This window comes from Mustela nigripes, chromosome 9, assembly GCF_022355385.1.
Source record: "Mustela nigripes isolate SB6536 chromosome 9, MUSNIG.SB6536, whole genome shotgun sequence".
NCBI classification, from domain to species: domain Eukaryota; kingdom Metazoa; phylum Chordata; class Mammalia; order Carnivora; family Mustelidae; genus Mustela; species Mustela nigripes.
In genome coordinates, this window is record NC_081565.1 from 64,542,976 (window position 1) to 64,563,378 (window position 20,403).

Genomic DNA, 20,403 nt, shown 5'->3' on the forward strand with positions numbered 1-20,403 from the left:
ACCATGTCTAGAAGACAAGAATCTTAGGACCACCTTATATGTCCCTGTACAAAAGTTTTCGAAGAGGAAAAAAATAGTAATAGTAAGTACATGAAGTGATAAGAGGGCCAATCTGATAGAAACGGTATGCAATTATCTTCTGTTGAAGTTGGCAAGATAAAAATCCATCTTACGAAAAATGAAATGCTGTGGAAAACAGTAGAATGGGCAGGAAAACGGAAATGCTATATTTATCCTCCTCTCTCCCAGCACTCTTGAGTATTTCCTCTATTTTCAGAAGCAATAAAACTATTCTCCGAACCAGCATTCTCCCTGACTCAAGAGACACCCTGGCAGACAAACTGGCCAACAAGCCCCGGCTGCCATGGCGGGGCCCCCGCCCAGCCCAGAATGGAGAAACACACCATCTTTGGGGCAGTAGGCACTCACACGGGGTCACACAGGCACACGCCTGCATACTGTTGCAGCTATCCGCTGAGAGGCACCCTCCCTGGGCCTATGAAATCCTTCCAGTGGCTCTTACCACTCATGGAGAGCTACGGCACTGCCTGGGAGAAAACGAGGAGAATGTTCCAGCAAGCTCCTTCTCAGGGGGGCCCACAGTGCCCCTTACCGTGAGCAAGCCTGCCACTGCTGCTCTCTGTCAACAGAGGTAAGAATATTCCAGGAATGCCAAGGACGAATAAGAAGGACCAGCAGTGCATTCTCATAATTCATTCTCCTCGTTCCAAACCTACTTTCTTGCTCATTCTTTCATCTCTATTTAAAATAAAGTTCACAGAGGAAAAGTAGGCATCAGGTGAGGAAAAGCAGCAACCTGTATAATCTGATAGAGCTCACTGGCTAATACAACATTTGACATGAAAATTATCCTACATAAAAAAATAATTTCTTTCCCATAAAAAATTCAAGCCTGTTCATAATTTAGAGGGCATGTGGAGTTTCAATCCTTAGCAATTAGGGAGCAAAGTCAGCCCACTGGGTTTTGTCCAATGACCCTTTTAACTACTTGAAAATGATGTCTGATTATCAAATAATGTGATGGCTTATCTATAAAAACTTATTTCTAAAAAATATTGATTCTTGATTTACATAAGCAAGGACATTCTGAGAAGCCTTTTTAAATCATGCATAATACATTACTCATAGTTGAGATGAACACTGGGCCCATTTCTTCAGGGTCTAAGTGGGTTTCTATTAGTAAGTCCACGCCTGGGGAAACTCACTATTTGGAGCCAGCTCTACATAAGAATAATAGTTATTGTAAACTCAGACCTCTATAGTTGCTGGGGGACAGGGATATCTCAACACTTATTTCTGAAAACTTCCTGGAATTCTACTGCACTCAGATACCAGCAAGAACTGTATTTCTGGCTGGCCAGACCTTCTGCCAACTGAGATGACTTTAATTAAGACCTCAACCCAAATTAACAGAACCACGACTAAGGACTTCAACTAAAACTTTCTTGGAGGAGCCTAATGGAAACTTCCAACAGAACCCCAGGTAGTATTTGCTTGCGGTAAAGCGGCCCCACAGAGCAGATTCCTGGGTCAGCTTAGGAGAGAGGTGCACCTCTAGGCATAGCTGAGACCTGTCACAGAAGTAACTGGGCTGCCTCCCTGGTCTTCACGCTGGGGACGCTCCAGCTGGCTCAGACACCAGGCAGATATTCCAAACATGCCATTCTTCTGCAGCTACATTTCTGGATCTATCCTATTGCTTCTCAGGGTGCCTTCTGTTCTCTTAGTACACCGCAGATGATAAATGACTTTCACCCATGATGACAGAGAAGCCCATCCCTGATAACATTAATTACTGTCAGTGAGCAACGATTCAGTGGCAGCTCTTTGCTAAATGCTTTATAGTAACTATTTTATAGATGAGGAAACTGAAGCTTTCACAAACTAGTTTGTCCAAGATGAAAAAACCAGTAAGGGATAAACATGGGATTTCCAGCTACCTGTCTATGATTTCCAGGTTGTGAAGGACAACAGCGGCGAGGGCATATGATGACACAGTATCAGTTCAATTCTAGGAGCACAGATGACCCACAGGCATCAGCTACAGCCATCACCACAGTTCAGTCAAAAAAGAAGTTAATGGAAACCACACATGCTCTGGGAAAAAGAAAAAAAAGGGTTGGGGCACCTGGGTGGCTCAGTGGGTTAAGGCCTCTGCCTTCGGCTCAGGTCATGATCCCAGGATCCTGGGATTGAGCCCCACATCAGGCTTTCTGTTCAGCTGGGAGCCTGCTTTCCCCCCTCTCTCTGCCTGCCTCTCTGCCTACTTGTGATCTCTGTCAAATAAATAAATAAAATCTTTAAAAAAAAAAAAAAAAGGGTCCATCCACAAAAGATTAACATTTTTCTTGCTAAGGAAACTGAGTCAAAAAACTGCCTGGGAAATAAATGCTCTCAACACATGAGCTCTTTCTCCTGAGCTACTCTTCCAACAGCTACTTTATTTTAATTTTCAATTATTTTTCTGAAAAAAGATTTTTTTATTTATGAGAGAGAGAAAGAGTGAGTGGGAGGGGCAAAGGAAGAGGGAGAATCCCAAGCAGAATTCCCACCGAATGTGGAGTCCAATGCCGGGCACGATCTCACAACCCTGAGATCGTGACCTGAACCGAATCCAAGAGTCAGACGCTTAACTGAGCCACCCAAGTGCCCCAACTTTCAATTATTTCTGATATTAAGATTTACTATAAAGAATGGTCTTAAAATAATAAGGAAGTATTTCCAGATATGCTGGTAATAGTTTTTCACAGGAAAAAGTCCCACCACGACTAGCAGAGAGATAACTTCTTTATTCTTAACCCTCATGTAAATGATGTGCCTCACCCTCCTGATTATTGGAAGATCATTTTGAAGATAAGTAATTAGAATCCTGAAGTTTACATATATTTATAATACATCCCTTTCTCTTCTCTGTAACAGTTCATCATCACAAAATAGGTTTAACACAAAAAATGAAAAACTGAGAAATTATGAATATGTATCCAATATGTATCCAAAATCTACAACAATCCCGGGATTATTTTACTCTCCTCTCCACCTACTTTAAGAATCTGAACATAAGAGGAGTCCTGCAGCAACAAGCCTGATTTCCTCTCTTCTGTTATCACGAACTCCCACCAGGATTACTGCAGTTTTCAAAGACATGACTGTGAAGTTCAGCAAAACCAAACAAAACCTGTATCTTTCGCCTCCTGTTCCAGAGCGTGGTTTGCTCCACCTTCACTTTTTCCACTGAACCTCTCCCTAGGATGGCTCATGATGACAATGACTTTGCATTATGCACAGGGCAGTTCTCCGGGAGCATGAGTCAGAGTCAGAGGCAAACAGCGCCAGCTCTGGAAATAGCGCCCGCAGCTTCGCTCTGTGATGGGAGACAGTGGTCACACCAGCAGGTCTCGCCCCTCACCTCCTGGTTTGCAGGTCAAAGGCCAATGGAACGTGAGTGCGTACGTCTGCACACATCCACCCAAGTTGTACGTGCATGCGCTACACAGGATCCTTTGTTGAAGGCAGCTCAGCGTCATTTAGATTTGTCTTACGATAATGTGGTGCTTTGAGATTGGGTAACGCTACTGCTAACCAAGTCAGTGACTTAATCTCTAAAGAAGACTCAAAGCATGCCAGATGAGCAACACAGGAGTATCATCCTGGGCCTTCTCTCCTGCCCCTTTCACTCTGCTGGGGGGCGGGAGAGGACACCCCCCCCTCCCGTCTGCAAGTCTGACGCACTCAGTAGCTACATTCCCTTTTCACCTGCTCATTTCCGGCACTATCCTTCTGTATCTTACCAGCTGTGTTACAGATAAAAATATAAGCAGTTTTTTCCCTAAATCAGAATATTCCTACTCACTTCGCCCTGCCAACAGTACAGCAAGTTCTGGGAACTAAACCTTTCATAATCCAAGTTCAGCATTAGTTTTATCAATACTGCATTTGGGAGTGGAGGTGGTTTGATTTGACCTAAACTATGAGCTGAGAGAGACAGAAGAAAAATGTGACTCTAGATGTGCAATACAGCAAGGTAGGAATACATGTAAATGTGGAAAGCAGCCTTGCATTTCAGAATAAATAACGTAACCATAAAAGATACCTGCAAAGACTGAAGAAAAGGAATTTGTGGGTGTACCCTCAGCGCATTCCAAAATAAAATGACTAGTTATCTGGTCACACATTGGACTGAAAAACTACCACCACCACATTTTCATGTTGCAGTTGCTTGGACTGTGATAAGAATCGCAAAAATTCAAATAATCTGTGCCTTGCAGGATTCACTAATTTAACATGAAAAGCAAAAGTTCACATCAACCCTTGCAGACACCCTAGCTGCCCCTCCACAAAGTCTTACTCTGTGCTCAGAAACAACTGACCCCTCAAAATCAGACACGGTCCATGCCCCACCAAGCCTCCATCTCCTAGGAAAAGGCCCCCACTCTGCATGTGTTCCTAGGTGACAAGGGATGACCGTGGAGGGTCATCCCAAGTCTCCCAAATCTTTTTTCTGGGCCTCTCACAGGTGTCCCTGCCTTTCAACATAACAAAGACCCGTGTGACCCATTTCTCTTCACCTGGAACCCAAGGCTACTCTGCCTCCACCCCCTGCTTTGGGAGGAACAGTTGAAAAGAGCCCAAAAAAAAAAAAAAAAAAAAAAGGGGGGGGGGGGGGGGGGGCAGACCTGGGCTCTGTCTGATCTTAGGCCAGCTCTCCAGCCTGGGACCCAAAGCTCTTGGGGCCTCCATGTTCTCACGTGTAAGTGAACCGCTGGCCCTTGAGAAGCTGCAAAGTCTTCCCCTGAGTCCAGCATCTCTGTCCCATACAACCTCCCAAATAAAGCGCTGAAGTGAAACCCGAGTTGTTCAACTTCCCATGAGACATGTTCCCCCTCACTTCCTCTCTTGCCGTCCAGCACCCTGCAGTATTCAGGACCTCAAGCAGCTTTCTTAACACCACAGCGACTAGGACACTCCGCGCCAGGTACCTGACTGACAGCTCCAGCAGGTACTTTAGAAGCTCCCTAATCCCTGAGGCTAATAATACATTATATGTTAATAAAAAATTTTTTAAAAAATTAGAAGCTCCTTGATGGTGGCAATTACATTTTCTGAAGTTCCCGACCTCTTAGCTCCTCCCCATGTGCTGTGCGGCAGCATCAGACCAAGAGAGATTTTCATAGATCTAAAAGCCATGTTCCCTTTATTATTTATTTATTTTTGAGAGGGAGGGAGACAGCAAACACGGGGTGGCAGCAGGGGCCGGGATAGAATCCTAAGCAGGCCCCACACTCAGTACAGAGCCGAACACGGGCCTCCACCTCACAACCCTGACATCAGGACCTGCGTTGAAATCAAGAGTCAGGATGCTTAACCGATTTGAGTCACCCAGGTGCTCCCTCATGTTCCCTTTAACATTTAGAAACTCAACGTGACCAACACTCATTTCAGAGAAAATAATCATTTCACAGACAAACCACCTGTACTAGAATTCACTTTTTGTTCTGAAATAAATGTAACACTGCGACCCTGTCTAGAGAAAGGTGACAGAGGTAACTGGAACCTTCGCTTCAACTGGCCAGGCCCCGCAAAATGACCAGGGAGACCGAGACGTGTCCCATATTAAGTGGCTTTCAATGGCTGGGCATTTGTATAAGCCCTACCAGCCTTCAAAGGAATTTCGTATCAAAACAGTTTGGCCTAAAGGTGCAAAAGCAATGACGTTCTGAGAGTAAGAAAGGTAATGGTCTAAAATGGAGCTTTGCTAGACTACAGTTTACAGCCAGAAGGGCACTTCTGAGAGTTTCCAATCTGGACAAACTGAAGAGAGACGCTGATGAAATGCTACAGTAGCTCTGAGAAGCAGGATGAGTCTTCTAGAATAAGTCAGAAGACAGGGCATGTACAGAAACTTGTAAAAGTACTACTACTACATTTGCCGGGGACCAAAGAACAGGAAGAAACCATGGCTGAATTTTGTTTTTTAATTAGGAAATAAATTTAAGAGTGTTTTCCTGTCTCAGGATCACAGGGAAGAAAAACCCAATGACTGGTGTTACTGTCCACGTCAGAGGGTAATCAGCCTTTCACAGGCACTAGAAGAGGTGGCATAAAACATATTAAAATATTTAGTACATGCCAGCTGTCTTAGATAAGTCACCTCACCTAACTCCCACAAAGCTCTGGTGAGGCAAGGATCTACCCCCTTCGACAGGACGACAGACAGGTACTGGCTCAGTCAACAGGGACCACCCCCAAAGCAGACAGGCCTGTGTACGGCACAGGAGCACCTTTCCAAGAAGACACTAGCCCATCTCCACAGAAAACAATTGGATTTCATCAGACCAAATTCCGAGAGGATAAGAATGGATCACTCAACAAAGATCAAAAGACAGCCACACCCAACAAGACTATGAGGACAAAGAGGAGTCTGAGTCACAGGGAGCCAGGAGTTGGAACAAAAACAGGCTGCTCTATTTCCAACTGATGCGTGAGGACTCTAGGCTCAGTGACTCATTTGGGAATCTTGGGCAAGACATTTAGATTTTCCAGTAACTGCTCCACTGCCTTCCGATCTATAAAAATGGAGGACAACAGCACATTAGGGGACACAGAAACTTTCAGATCCTCACAAGAAATAAAAGCAACTACGTGGAGAAAGCACGGTTCAACTCCCATGAAAATGGCTAAAATAAAGAAGCCTGACAATTCCAAGTGCTGACAAGGAGACAGAGGAACTGGGAACCATAGGCACCACTGGTAGAAATGTACTATGCTACAGCTACTTTGGAAAACAGCTGAGCAGCTTCTTGGAAAGCTACCCTACCCTATGGCCAAGCCATGCCAGGCCTGGATATCTACCCAGGAGAAATATGTCCGCATGAAGGAAGTTAAACACTAGTTATAGTAAGGCAAAACTGCAAAAACTCCAAACATCTGTCAACCTCTCAACGGAAAAACAAAATGCAGCACATCCTCACAATGGAATGCTACCTTGTCACAAAAAGGAACAAACACCGGGACATGCAATACTGCCGAACCTCAAAACGGGGTGATAAATGAAAGAAGCCAAGTGCAAAAGGTTAAAGTGTGTATGATTTCATGTATAGGAAATTTCCAGAAAAGGCAAAACTCTAAAAACAGAAAGCATATTAGTAGTTGTCTGGGGCTTAGGGGTAGGGATAGGGATTGACCTCAAATGGACACAAGGGAACTTTCTGATGATGGAAATGTTCTAAAATTGGACTGCGGCGATGGCTGCACAACTGTGTGTCTTAAAACTCAAGAAACTGGATATGGGTGCATTTCATGGCATATAAAAGACATAATACATAAAACTTGGTACAGCTGCTACAAGAGAGAATCAGAACCACTAACTTCTGTTGTGCGTGGGAGCACTCAGCGACCTTTACCATCACTGTTAGGGATCACTGTTAAAGCTGTGCCTTTAACACTGAAAACTAAAGGTCCTGTAGCTGATAATTAAGGAGAAAAACTCAGAAACCAAATTTGTGCATGAACACAAACCCAGAGCTGTGACTGGCTTCTCTTCTAGATTCTTCCTGCTATTCCTCCTTGACGGAGATCATGAATTTTTCTTGGACACCAAATGAAAACTGCCACAGAAAATGAACTCTATGGTTTTCAGTTACAAACGAGGTCACAAAAAAATGACAACTATTGCCTTTTCTATGAAAAGATCTTTTCCTACTTTACACGGTTTGATATTAAAGCAAATCAGTTTGTTTTCCTGCTTCATATATATATGAAGTCTGCACCTTCCCATACCTATGATTTAGAATTTAACACTCTGAAAAACAAACATTTCTTGGGCGCCTGGGTGGCTCAGTGGGTTAAGCCGCTGCCTTCGGCTCAGGTCATGATCTCAGAGTCCTGGGATCGAGTCCCGCATCGGGCTCTCTGCTCAGCAGGGAGCCTGCTTCCCTCTCTCTCTCTCTGCCTGCCTCTCCATCTACTTGTGATTTCGCTCTGTCAAATAAATAAATAAAATCTTTAAAAAAAAAAAAAAAAAAAAAAACAAACATTTCTTGATTGACAGGAAATGTAAAATGTTAAAAGGATTTGGGTAGGTGCTTAATGCCATTCTGTAGTCCACCTGGTGCGTCTATCTGTGCTCATCAGCAGAAAGATAAAAGGGGTGTATAATTATTTTTTAATAACTTTTTTCTAAAAAACAGAGGTCATGCTAGATCTGTGGTGCTGAGAGTAAGTGGGATGCTTTTTGAGTGACAACATTCCAAAATCACAAGAGGAATCTAAAGGTCTCTAGAACTTGCAGTCACCACCCCTAACTCTGAAATATTCTCATTTCCCCTTTTGCCTTGAAGACCAAATGTTTAGGGAAGGGACAAAAACCCAAAACTTAATGCAAATCAAAGGGAAAAAACAGTGAAAGAGGCTGAAAACTTTATACATCCTCAAGCCTAGAGGTAGCTTGGTAGCCAGAACTTGCTGCAGGCCTCTGACTGCACAAGAGCCAAAAGGAAATACTGATTTCCCAGTTTCGGTATGTTCTCATGAAGACGATCAGAATTTTGAGAACTGAAATGATGGTATCCTCAATTCTACAAAATAACAAAAGTTGACTAAGCTGGAATTATTTGCATCCTGAAATCATCCTGGAGAAGACTTATGGAAAATGCAAGCCCACAGTGAGAGGACTCCCTTTCCTTACAGAGATCCAAGATGCTCTGTATACACACCTGTTGTACCACTGATAGAGGCTGGATTCAATTCTGTTTCCTACTCTATACAGTTTTTTTACATTCAACTGTAAACTGTTTCAGGACTGTTTTCCATTCATTTCTGTACTCTGTACTCCTTATTCAGGGCTTAGTATGTTGTGGATATGCAGTGAAGTTAGTAAATAAATTGTTCAAATAAATACAGAATTTAATACGGAATGTGTTATACATGGAATTGTAGGCAGTATTGTATTTCTAGCCTTGGGTTTTCAAATCATCCTGATTTGTGTCAACAGAATTTCTAGGATAGGTTCCAGCCTTACATGCAAAACATGGATGAACTTATTTTTAAAAATCACATATGCAAAATAAAGCCACTCATGTTATTTACATGTATGTCAGTCAAACCCTTATCTTGCTTTCAAATCAGGTAAAAGCATTAAAATGGATTCAGTTAATTCAGTTAACCAATTTCCCACCATAACTTCCAGGCTGCATGTGTAAAGGGTTGTTTTATCCAAACAAGGCCCAGGCGTGGAAACTCGAATCCAGGGTGGCCTCCGGTAAAACGCATCATATACTCATGTCCTTAGTTTATGCCATACTGGTTTGAATTTACTTATCACATGCTGCTTTGGAAATGATCTTTGATATGTGTGTGTTTTATCTCCAATGGCTAGAAATGACATCTCCTGTTACTCTGGTATGTTCCAGCAGCTTCTTACACAGGTCTTATGTATAACAAATCCAAGAAGACATGCTGGCTGATTAGAACTGACTTGGGTTTTCAGTTTTCATTATCTGAAAAACAGAGTCCTTTAATTTTTTTCCTGTGTATTGTACTGTGCACAAACCACGATCACGTAAACCCAGTTTTGTGTGGGAAGGTAACTTATTTTGGGCAAGAGGGTATGAAGAGTAAAATGGAGAAGGAGTTTTCTACATGAGAGACTTTCAGAAAGCACCACTGCTTTTAGGCCAGTAGTTCCCATGCATGGGCACAGAAAGCCTGTTTACCACATGGAATCAGCGGGCGTTTATATACCGCTAAGGATGTAGACAAAAGACTTCAGAAGACCCACTTCAGATTTCTCACAAATATAAAGCCAAGTCAAATCCAAGTACCCATAAAATGAAGTACTCTAAATTTTAAAGTTCCTAACAACACGGGACTTTGAAGAGTAATAAGGAAATAAAATAAATTTAAAGCACTTTATACACAGTATCCTAGCTGGTCTTCAAATCCACTCTCTTGAGGTTACCACTATTCTCCATTTTACAAATGAGGAAAATAAAGTTCAAAAGCCAGTTGACAACTGGGAAAATTAAGCCACAATGAGACACAGTCAGGAACATTTTTGGACTTTAAAGAAAAAAAAAAATCTGGGTATCCAGGAGCAAAGACCAGGTCGCTCTGAGGGAAAAAAATGAGACCAGCAGAAAGACAATGGAGTAACAAGCTCAAGATATTTAAATAAAGAAAACATGAATCAAGAATTTTACATATAGATGAACTGAACTTCATGGAGAAAGAGCACAAACTTAAAAATATGCAAACACTCAAGGATTACAGTTGCCCCCATGCTCTTCCCGAGAAATCTGCTCTAGAAGTAACTTCAAAAAACCAAAATCCCTGATCAGTTGTATGAGGGTGGCTGATAACATTATAGATTTACTTGCAGAATTAAAATTATTTTATTTTATAAAGCATATGATAGTTAGTATACAATGTCTACATGCTGGGGCGCCTGGGTGGTTCAGTGGGTTAAAGCCTCTGCCTTCAGCTCAGGTCATGATCCCAGTGTCCTGAGTCCTGGGATCAATCCCAGCATCTGGGTTCTCTGCTCAGCAGGGAGCCTGCTTCCTCCTCTCTCTCTGCCTGCCTCTGCCTGCTTGTGAGCTCTGTCAAATAAATAAATAAAATCTTTAAAAAAAAAAATAATGTCTACATGCTATGATATCATAAATCTAATACAACTACCAAAAAAGGGAGGAAGTGGGAAGAACATATAAATAATACAGTTTACTGACCATGTTAAAGGTATTTAGTTGGAAGCAAAAAAGACCTATTTCATGTCACATGATAAAAAATAAAGAGAGGAGGAGCAAGAAAAGGTTAATATCTAACTTCACTAGTGCTCACAGAGGTAAAGCAAAACACAAGAGGAGAAAAAAAAGTGAAGAAAGACCAAAATGTATTATTATGTCAAAGTAACCATTAGAACAAAAGTCCAAGCCATCTAAATAGAAAAAATGGACGAAAGAAAAAAAAGTATCATAAAACTGTATGAAAGAATCAAGACCAAACATACGCATTAATTTTATAATTACTGTTCATTGGCTTAACTGGCCTTTTAAATGAAAGGATTTTCAGATGAAAGCAAAAGTGACAAAATCAAGGAGCACACAATTAATTAGGTGGCAGAGTTGGGACCACGGTCAGGCCTTCCTGGCTCTGAGCTCTCTTTACGGAGGGATGAACAAGATGACCCATGGCAACTGAGACAGCTCTACTGAATGTGCTTTCATGAAAACTTCTGTCATCAAAGAACAAAATAAATAAAAGCTGGACCGTTACAACTTCTTAAACACATAATAGCCAGGTATGACTTAATAAGGTAAGTACCATAAGTGGGATTCATTCACCTAATTCATTGAACAACTACTTTTCGAGGCTGTGTGTGATCAGGCCCTTCTCTAAGTGCTAGAGATACAGGCTTGAGTGTCCTTTTTGCTGTATGCTGATACCCAGAAATACAAACGAAATACAGGTTGGCTATACCTGAAGATATAGTGCCTGCCTCCTAAAAGAGAAGATGAATGGAAATGGTAACAGGCCCTCAACTATACTGACACCGGTAGGTGCTACTAAAATAATGCAGCTCATTAGTGCCAGATGATACCAGGCACAGAGCAGAAGTCATTAAAATGCCTCAGATGAGAATAATTGCCAAGTAAAACATTCTATCACAGGAACGTAACTAATGCTTCCTATAAAAGTAACTAAAAAGTCATGAAATTGTTCTCTGCCCGCCTCCCCTTTCCAGCCAAACTCGTGTTTTATATTAAAATGGCTTTCATCTTTCATGGCATAGAAGAGCTGATGGCTGCTGGCATTGAATCTGCTAAAATCAACAACAGTGTAATTATCTGCACACTTTCAAGTGTTTTCAAAATACTCGCCGGGTGGGATTTTCCTCATTTAGAAATGTATGCTTTATGCTGGTGGTCTAGGACTGTCAATGGCTTGGGTTAAAAAATTTTTTTTTTTAAATCTTGCCCAAAGCACTCTTTTCTGAAGCAATTATTTGACTTGTTTAGACCTCACCTACTGCCAGAGCTTCTGCCCTGGTCTATGACACCCTCACGGCATACTGCCGGTCTGCGGTACCACTTTAAGGGCGCATTTACATGAGCAGATACATGCAAAGCACTTAGAACAGTGCCTGACACATGACAAGTGTCAGCTATTATTATATTAATAGTTCCATTCAGATTCTTTTTAAAATACGTGAATAAGTGCGTGAGGGTAAGTGGATGACTATACTTTAATTCTCTGAGTTGTGCTAGTCGAAAATGGAAGGGATTTCAGTACACTCGTAATTCTTAGAATATTTTATATAAACGGCGGACTCTTAAGAAAATAAATCTACAAAACAAATGAAAACTTAATGGTATAAAATCACACAGATCAGACTTCCTTCCTGAGGCTACCAAAAATACATTTTATCAGCAATTCTTCCTTGGTCCAGATTAAAAAAAAAAAAAAAAGAAGAAGGGAGGGGGCAGAAAAAGCCAAGATCTTTTGAGACCAGATCTAACTTGAGACCTGGGTACAGAGAATTTGATAAATTATGTATTTGCTAGAGATTTACAAGGAAGAAAGGGAGACCCACAAATAAGACCCAGTTCTAAATATTGCAGCAATAAAATAACGAATTGCATATTAACAGCACTGTAATTACTCTTTTTGTTTGGTTTCTTTGTAATTACTTTTAATAAATTACTCTGCCTCTCCCCATCACTCAAGTAAGTTGTCATCCAAAGGCACAATCAGTACAACACAGGACACAAAGCCATTCACAGATAGGGAAGGCGGCTGGTGCCTCAAGAGCAGTGACTCATTAGAACCCATAAAGCTTTTCTATAGAGATCAAGTATCAATGAAGCTATTGTAAGCGATTACAGCTATATAAATGTAGACTAGTTATGAATTCTCACAGGGCAAGAGCATTTTCAAAAAGAAGCAAGAGCACCAATGCCTGGGAAACCACTCAACACCAAAGCTGCCTCAGTTGCATAAGAGTGGCTGCCTGAAGCCTACCATTCTGCTGAATGTGGGGTAGATCCTATAAAGTGAAGGGACCCTTGGTTCAGCCCTCTCTAAATTCATCTTGTGCCATTTTGCCAAGCTTTGTATCCTGACAGCTCCAGAGTCAAGCCTAACACCGTGACCGTCTGCTGTCACAGGTCCAAATAAGAGCCAGATAATTTTTATTAGTCTTAAATCGTTTTCCAGAAATCATAAACTTAATATAAAACAGATCTTTGTCACAAAAGACAAACAGCAGTAAAGCACTTTGTTAAATAGTTTAAAATTTGTACCTACCTTTAACATGTTGAACATTTCAATATTAGAATTGCAGTAAAAGCATTTTCTTCCAACGTATAAACATTTTAAAAGCAGCAATAAATGTGGCAAAATGCATAAACCAAATTGGGTTTTATACATAATTTTTTAAATCCGTAAATTATCATTCATACCAACATGATCATTGCAGTTCAGAATCAAACGAATGGAAAAAGCAAATGAACTAAAAGTGAGAGAAAATGCTTCAGAATCTAGGAAGCATATTATCACAATGAAAACAGTGCCCTCGTTTGTTTTCTCTAAGACTCAGAAAGCAGAATTTATCCTTTGGCTCCAACTGAAATGGCCATTAAATATGATATGAAGTCCACATTTTCACAACCTTTTTTCTAGATCTTTGTTCCGCTTGATATTTCAAGGAAAACTTGACCAAATTTTTAACAATTTCGTGCTTTAAAAAACTATTTTTCAGGTTCCAGCAGGAAAGAACAATTAGGTTACTTTAAGGGGTGCTTTTGTTAGAAACCATTTGCACCTCACCTAGTGTTGCTTATAGCTAATCATAACACAGGCCAGACATTCACCCTCGCCAAAACCACTAGCTTGGAAACTAACACATGTAGGGACAGCCTGTTAATAGTAATAGCCAACCTTGTTATTACTGAATTTTCAGTGTTTTGAAAGTTTGCCAATGCATATGCGTGACATCATCATATGTACTTGACGATGACCAGAAATTAGTATCTTAAAATTTATTCTCCATACATTATCACATATGCTTCAAATAGGATTTTAGGTGCTTCTTCTGAATCTCAAAATTGGCATTTTCTTCTTCTAAAGGAATCATATGCCATTCATATATTTTCCTCAATATGCAATTTGTTCTTTATACTACAGTATTATTAACCCTTAAAATAAAAAGTAAGATTTAAAAACTTTGTATTTCGGGGCGCCTGGGTGGCTCAGTGGGTTAAGCCGCTGCCTTCAGCTCAGGTCATGATCTCAGGGTCCTGGGATCGAGTCCCGCATCGGGCTCTCTGCTCAGCAGGGAGCCTGCTTCCTCCTCTCTCTCTGCCTGCCTCTCAGTGTACTTGTAATTTCTCTCTGTCAAATAAATAAATAAAATCTTTAAAATAAAAAAAAATAAAAACTTTGTATTTCATGTGTATTTATAAAAGTGTATTATCCCTTAATCTTTGAATGTGATGGATAATTTGCATTTATCTTCGAATAGTTAAAGATAAAAGCAGAAAAAAAAATTATGTTCCTCTTCTAAAACCAACAGCCACTCAGCAACATCTAATAACATTATTTTTAAAACACACGCTATACAATTCGCTGTTGTCACCACCATTGTTTCACTGTCCCTTGAGGAGCAGGCCGATCCATTCCTGTTCATGTTCTCCTGGCTTTTCTGTCGCACAAGTTATTCAAACTAAATGAAAGGAATGTGAAACACTTAAGAAGAAAGACTATCAGAACGTAAGGAGAATACACCTGAGGACCAGAGGCAAAAGAGAGGTGTTTTGTCATCTGAAATGAAGAAAACAGAGACCAGTAGGAAGGAACTGAGTCGCAGCACTGGAAAGGGGGCAAAGATGTGAAGAGAAAAATAAAATGAAAGTAAATGTCAGAGAAGACAAAAGATGTGCCAGGCAGACTGATGTAGCTTCAGGAAGAGGAGAGCTGAAAACCTATAAGCACAGCTAGCTACCTGATGGGTGAGGGGTGGGAATGACTTGCACAGTAAGCAGAAGAACCTGGAAGGGCCAGGAGAACATTTTAAATCACTTCTCCGCGTGGTACCTCTCACTCACCCCAGTTTACTTTATTTCATTATTCGTTATTTTAACCCACAGCTGAGAACAGGGTAAATTTGTTTTGCTTCCCCTTCTGAGTTCACTGAAAAACTCAACCCATAGATCAGCCTGTGCTGACCACTTAGCACCTTCGTGATTTTCTTTAAGGGGAAAACAAATATCTCCTGTAAGATCCCATTCACTACCTCTAATTCCTCGCCCCGTTGTGCCCGCTTCCAGACTCTGGCCTCGCACCGCTGTTCTGTTTTCCTTCCTCAGGCAGCTCAGACGACTCTGCTTTCCACAAGTCAGTAAATACTGGAGGAAAAATGTTCCTGCCCTCCCACAGTTAAACACAGACTAGTTAACCAAGTTCAGTCATCTGGGCTGAATTCTGCGTGAGCCTGAAAGATGTAAACAGAGACTGGGAGGATGGAGGAAGGGCAGTGTGCGGGAGAAGTGGGCTAAGAAAACCAAGTAGGCAAATACAAGCAAGGGACAGACTTCAAATTAGGCCTACCAGAAATGACTAAACTAATTTTCTTATTTTACAGTAAAAGAAAATGAACAAAAGCGAAAATACCACAGTTTTATTTCAGTGATTAAAAAAAAAAAAAGATAGTGGATGCGTTAAAAAGGAGAAATTGACTAATCTGCTTCTACTTGCGCTGTGGCAGACATTTAAATACATTTATGAAACTCAACAGTGAATTTCAACTACTCAGATTCCTACTAATAACAGGTTCAAATTGTAGCAAAAGGTTAACAAATGACCTCGGTTTAATTACTCATTACCACACAGAATTCGATCTGTACTTCGGAATAGACACTCGGGCAAACAGGGGACGGCACCTCGGCCACCAGCTGCAGGGTGGCTTCTGTGCCTTTCAGAACTTGCTCTAATGCCCTTGGTCACTGATCACACTCCCTTCCACTCTGCCCTTGAAAATATCGCATGCTTTGCCTCAGAGAGCTCCAACCCCTCTCCTGGATGCAAAAGAGGCAAAACGGGGCAAAGGGCTTGGCTGCTGGGCAGAGCCAGGAAGAAAGACTGGACACGCTGATAATTAATATTCTCTAATCCAACTCTGAAATATCTTATCTTCTGGCCCTCTCCACCTCCTCCCTCAAAGCTAGTCAGCTTTAAGCTTCACTCCTTGAAAGGAAGTTCAGCTCGTTGGTCCCAACCTACTTTATTTCTGTATCCTCTTTAAAACTGCTGCCCACATTTTCTAAGAAGAAAAGCCAAACGTGCACCCTAGCTCTCATACACAGCCTCTATCGAGAAGAAAGGCTCAGCAAAGAACCCCATTTTCTTGGGAGGTAAAATCCTCAGTGCCCTCCTTCTCATTCTCAGAAGGCAATGCTCAGATCGTGGGTGTCACACATGTGGTTCCTTCAAGTTCAGATGTTGAGTGATGGCACCTAGTAATCCACAAAGGTAGTGGCTTCCCTTCATTCACGCGTGACATATTGTACATCTGGGTAACCATCCTTTTTGGCTTAAAAAAATAAGAGCCAGAAAATCTTCTTTTGAAATAGTAAGCAAGCCATAAAACTTTTCCCTTCTTTGGACATTTTATGATCTCATTCATCACCTCACGGACATTTTTTAAAACACCTGGAGCATGAAAGTTAAACAAACACAACCTACCATGGCATGCCGAGGTATGGTCAGAAAACTCAAGTATATTCAAAATGAAACCGTTTTCTATTACTGTTTAACTCAAGTGACAGATATGACTGTTTAAAAAGGTAGGGCTGTGGTACCGCTTTTCATGCACTGTCTCCCCTACAAATGACCAGGATCCTAGGCCAGTTCTTTTCCCAATTCTCTTAGAAGCTGCCCTTGGTATCCTTACGTGCACTCTGAAACTTTGGAATCACCTTCATTATGATGTGCTTTGTGCACATTCTCGGACGCTGCAATGCCCATACTAAGGCAACACATCAGAGAAGTTGGCAGCAATGCTATCAGCAAGAATTTGGCTTCAGAATCAGGAGTGATTCATCATACATTCTAGCAGCAGAAAAACAACACACATCTATTTTAATCCTTTGGTGCTATCAAGAATCAAAAAACAGTAATTAAGTAAATGCAACAAAAATCGTACCTGCTCTAACACTGGTAAAACATTATTCAGAAAACAACACATAACTTACCTTATTTCATAATTTTTATTACAATGACGAATCAAGTTTTAATTTAACACAATTTCAGGAGAAAATAGGTAATCCAAACTTCTGCAAAGTAACATACTGAAATTCTAAATTTAGAAAAACAAATTTCTCATTTGCTTTACAGTAAATAAAATCCCTTCCTAGTGTTTCAAAAGAAATCCACTTCTTTCATCTCCCTCCGTTTTTTAAGATTACTCTAATTTAAAATCTAAAGGCTAAATGAGTAAGTATGCCACTTTATCTATCACAACCAGAGAAACCTGATATTGGGGGCAATATATTCAGAACACCCCCCTTTTTATAGGTACCTTAACAACTGTCATAATAACTACCAAGGGGTCTAATAAAATAATGGAATCCGCTTATGCTCTATTTAATGGGTATAAAACAGATATCCACCCTGAGTCATTTTCTTACTCCCTGAGAATATAGTATGTCCATTATTAACATTATCAACCAATATTTCTGAATAACCACCCACATTTATTCGGCTTACTGGACACCGAATTAAAACTTAAAAAATGCTACTCTATTGTTACCACCAAGTCCTCAGGGGCGGACGGGGAGATTTCTCAAGAACTCCACCCAGTGCTGTCTTTCGGGGACCCTACCTTTTCAAACACTTCTTCAGCCTCCCTTCGTTTCCGTTTTCGGGGTCTCCGGTTCACTCGAATCCATTTCTCGACCTAAAGTTCAAAAACCACAGAGCAATTTAAACACGACGACGAGTCCTGAGGGCCGTCCCTCTGCGTGAGAAAGAAACGATCGACAGCCTCGCGACGCTGCCTTCCCGGGCTTCACCTGGGAAAGCCACAAGCACCTTCCGGGCCCGCCGAGATGCCTCAGCACCGGGGACCCAAAAGACGCGCGCGTGTGCGGCGCGCCGAGGCCGTGACCTTCGCCCGGGCCGCTCCCTCCGGTCACGGGCCCGGTCGGCCACCCCCGCGCCGGTGCGCGCCGGAGCCCCGGAATGGGGCCATCTTACCCACCGCTGTCGCGCGTCGGCGCCGCGGGGAGTCCGCGATAGGGAAGCGGCGTCCGACCCACCGCCCCAGAGAAAGAGGGAGGGGAGCGCAGGGAGCGCGCCTCCCGCACTCACCTCGGCGCTCACTTGCCGCGCGAGCCCGCACTCCGCCCCGGCCTGGCGCTCCCTCTGCAGCGGCTGCGGGGGAAGAGGAAAGAGTCAAGTTTACCCCGGGAGCCACCCCAGCCTCCCTCCCCCGCGCCCCACCAGCTCGGCGCGCTGACCCACTACCTCACCCGCGGAAGGTGAGGGTAGGAGCGAAGGCCCCGCCGCCCGCGCCCAACCAGCGACCGCTGCCCGGTCGGCCCGCCAGAGAGCCGCGGGCGCGCGGAGCCCGCAACACCTAAGGCGCAGCGCGGACGGCGGGGCGGCGCGGGCGGAGGGCGGGCGCTGGGGCGGGGGCGGGGCCTGCCTTAAAGGTATAGGCGGACGCTCCGTCCTCGCCGCAGGTCGCCCCCGCCCCCGCCCCCGCCGGCGCGCCGGCTATTTTATTGTTCTCTTTACGAACGTCTTTCTTCGCTTCTCCCCGCGTCCCGCCCGCGCCCGCGCTCCCGCGCCCTCCCACGCGCGGATCGACCTGGGCGCGCACGCCTTACCTTTCCAGCCCCCACCCTCTCCGCTGGCCCCTGCGGACCCGCGCAAGGGTTTCTCCGCCACTATGCGATCAAGAGCGTGGCCCGGCCGCAGGCGACAGGGCTTAGCTCGAGAAGCGCCCCCACCCCCGAGGCTAGCCGAACTCCCTCTTCGGGTCAGAAACCTAAGTGTCCAGATGGCCTTCGCGGAGCGGAAAGGAACTTTCCTAGTGGATTTTTTTTCCGGGAATGGATTAGACGCCATTAAGTAGACGTTTTCCAGTGGCCCCTCCTGACTCCGGGACGGTGGCAGGTGACCTCCCGGGAGAGAAACCCGGAGAGCGTAGAAGGCGCACCGCCCGCGCCTTGACGGAGCCTGTGCGCTCTAAGTGCCGTAGGCGCCGCGCGCACCCTGCCCGCGGACCCCCACAGCGACTGGGGAGAATTTAAAAGGCGACACTCTGTCTTCATAATTAGGGGGATAGTTTCCACTTAGTTTGTAAAGTCTGCCATGCTCCAAATTTTTCCTCAGACACCACTTCTGCCCATCCGCATGAGAAGTTGGCTGAACCAGAATGGGGGTGAGCACTTGGGGAGAAGAGTCGGGTCGCACTCGCGTTTGTTGATCTTGACCATCCCTTTAACTTTATCGCATTTCTTTAAAGAAAATCTGTCTTGCCCTCTCTTTATTGCTACTCCATCCTTCTTTCAAGATCAAAAGCTTTAGATCAAAGCCAAGATCAAACTCACTACTTTAAATAGAAGCAACTTTGCCACGGAGTATTTTACACAAAGAGGAGCTTCTTAATGGAGACATCAGAGTGGAAAACTTGATTTTATCCCTTCATCCCATATTCATAACTGGACTACTTAAAATTACATCGATGATGCACTTATAGGTTCTAAAATAAACAACAGGTCTGCTCAAATGGGGAATTCTTCACTTAAGTTTTTGTGTTTCCAGAATACAAAAAAAAAAAAAAAAAAGGTACTTATAGAGTTAGATAGGCAGATTAGCCATTTTCTATTATTATTAGGTAAGGACTATGAAATGCATGCTCATTTGCTAAAGATTTTTTGAAGTGGTATCAAATCTTTTTATATATAATGTACAACTATCATATACAATTTTTCCACTGCAAAACAAATGCCTAAAAGTAGTTAATGCCTTGCACATCTCCAGTACACATACAGAGCTAGATAAAAATTAAAATTATGGAGTGGATTATGTAATTGAAGAGCTATTTACTTTCAAATTGAAATAAAATCCCGAACTGTTTGAGCTTTCCTGCTACTAAGAACAGTTCCAGAATCAATAGAAATCTATCACTGATAGACACTTCCCTTTACCCACTAGACTTTTCTTCCTTGGGAATTCACCACCCCTAAGAACTCTGATAAAAACCTTCCAATACTTATGTACCAAAACAGCATCCTGCTTAAATAGACCTTCCTTAAGTATCTTTTTTGTTGACTTATCAACAATTTTTTTAACATGTAGCCTAAAAAGAAACAAAAAATA

General features: G+C 42.7%; 1 protein-coding gene across 2 annotated transcripts in view; it reads right to left on the reverse strand.

The window, feature by feature from the left end:
- The window catches only part of AOPEP (aminopeptidase O (putative)), a 333,646-nt gene that overhangs the window by 57,307 nt on the left and 255,936 nt on the right, over window positions 1–20,403 (reverse strand). For both annotated transcript variants that reach the window (XM_059411725.1, XM_059411724.1), the window contains 2 exons: window positions 18,385–18,447; window positions 17,897–17,971 (listed from right to left, as the gene is read on the reverse strand). In XM_059411725.1, coding sequence (XP_059267708.1) covers window positions 17,897–17,971; window positions 18,385–18,447 — 138 coding nt within the window. The remainder of the gene's footprint in view (window positions 1–17,896; window positions 17,972–18,384; window positions 18,448–20,403) is intronic.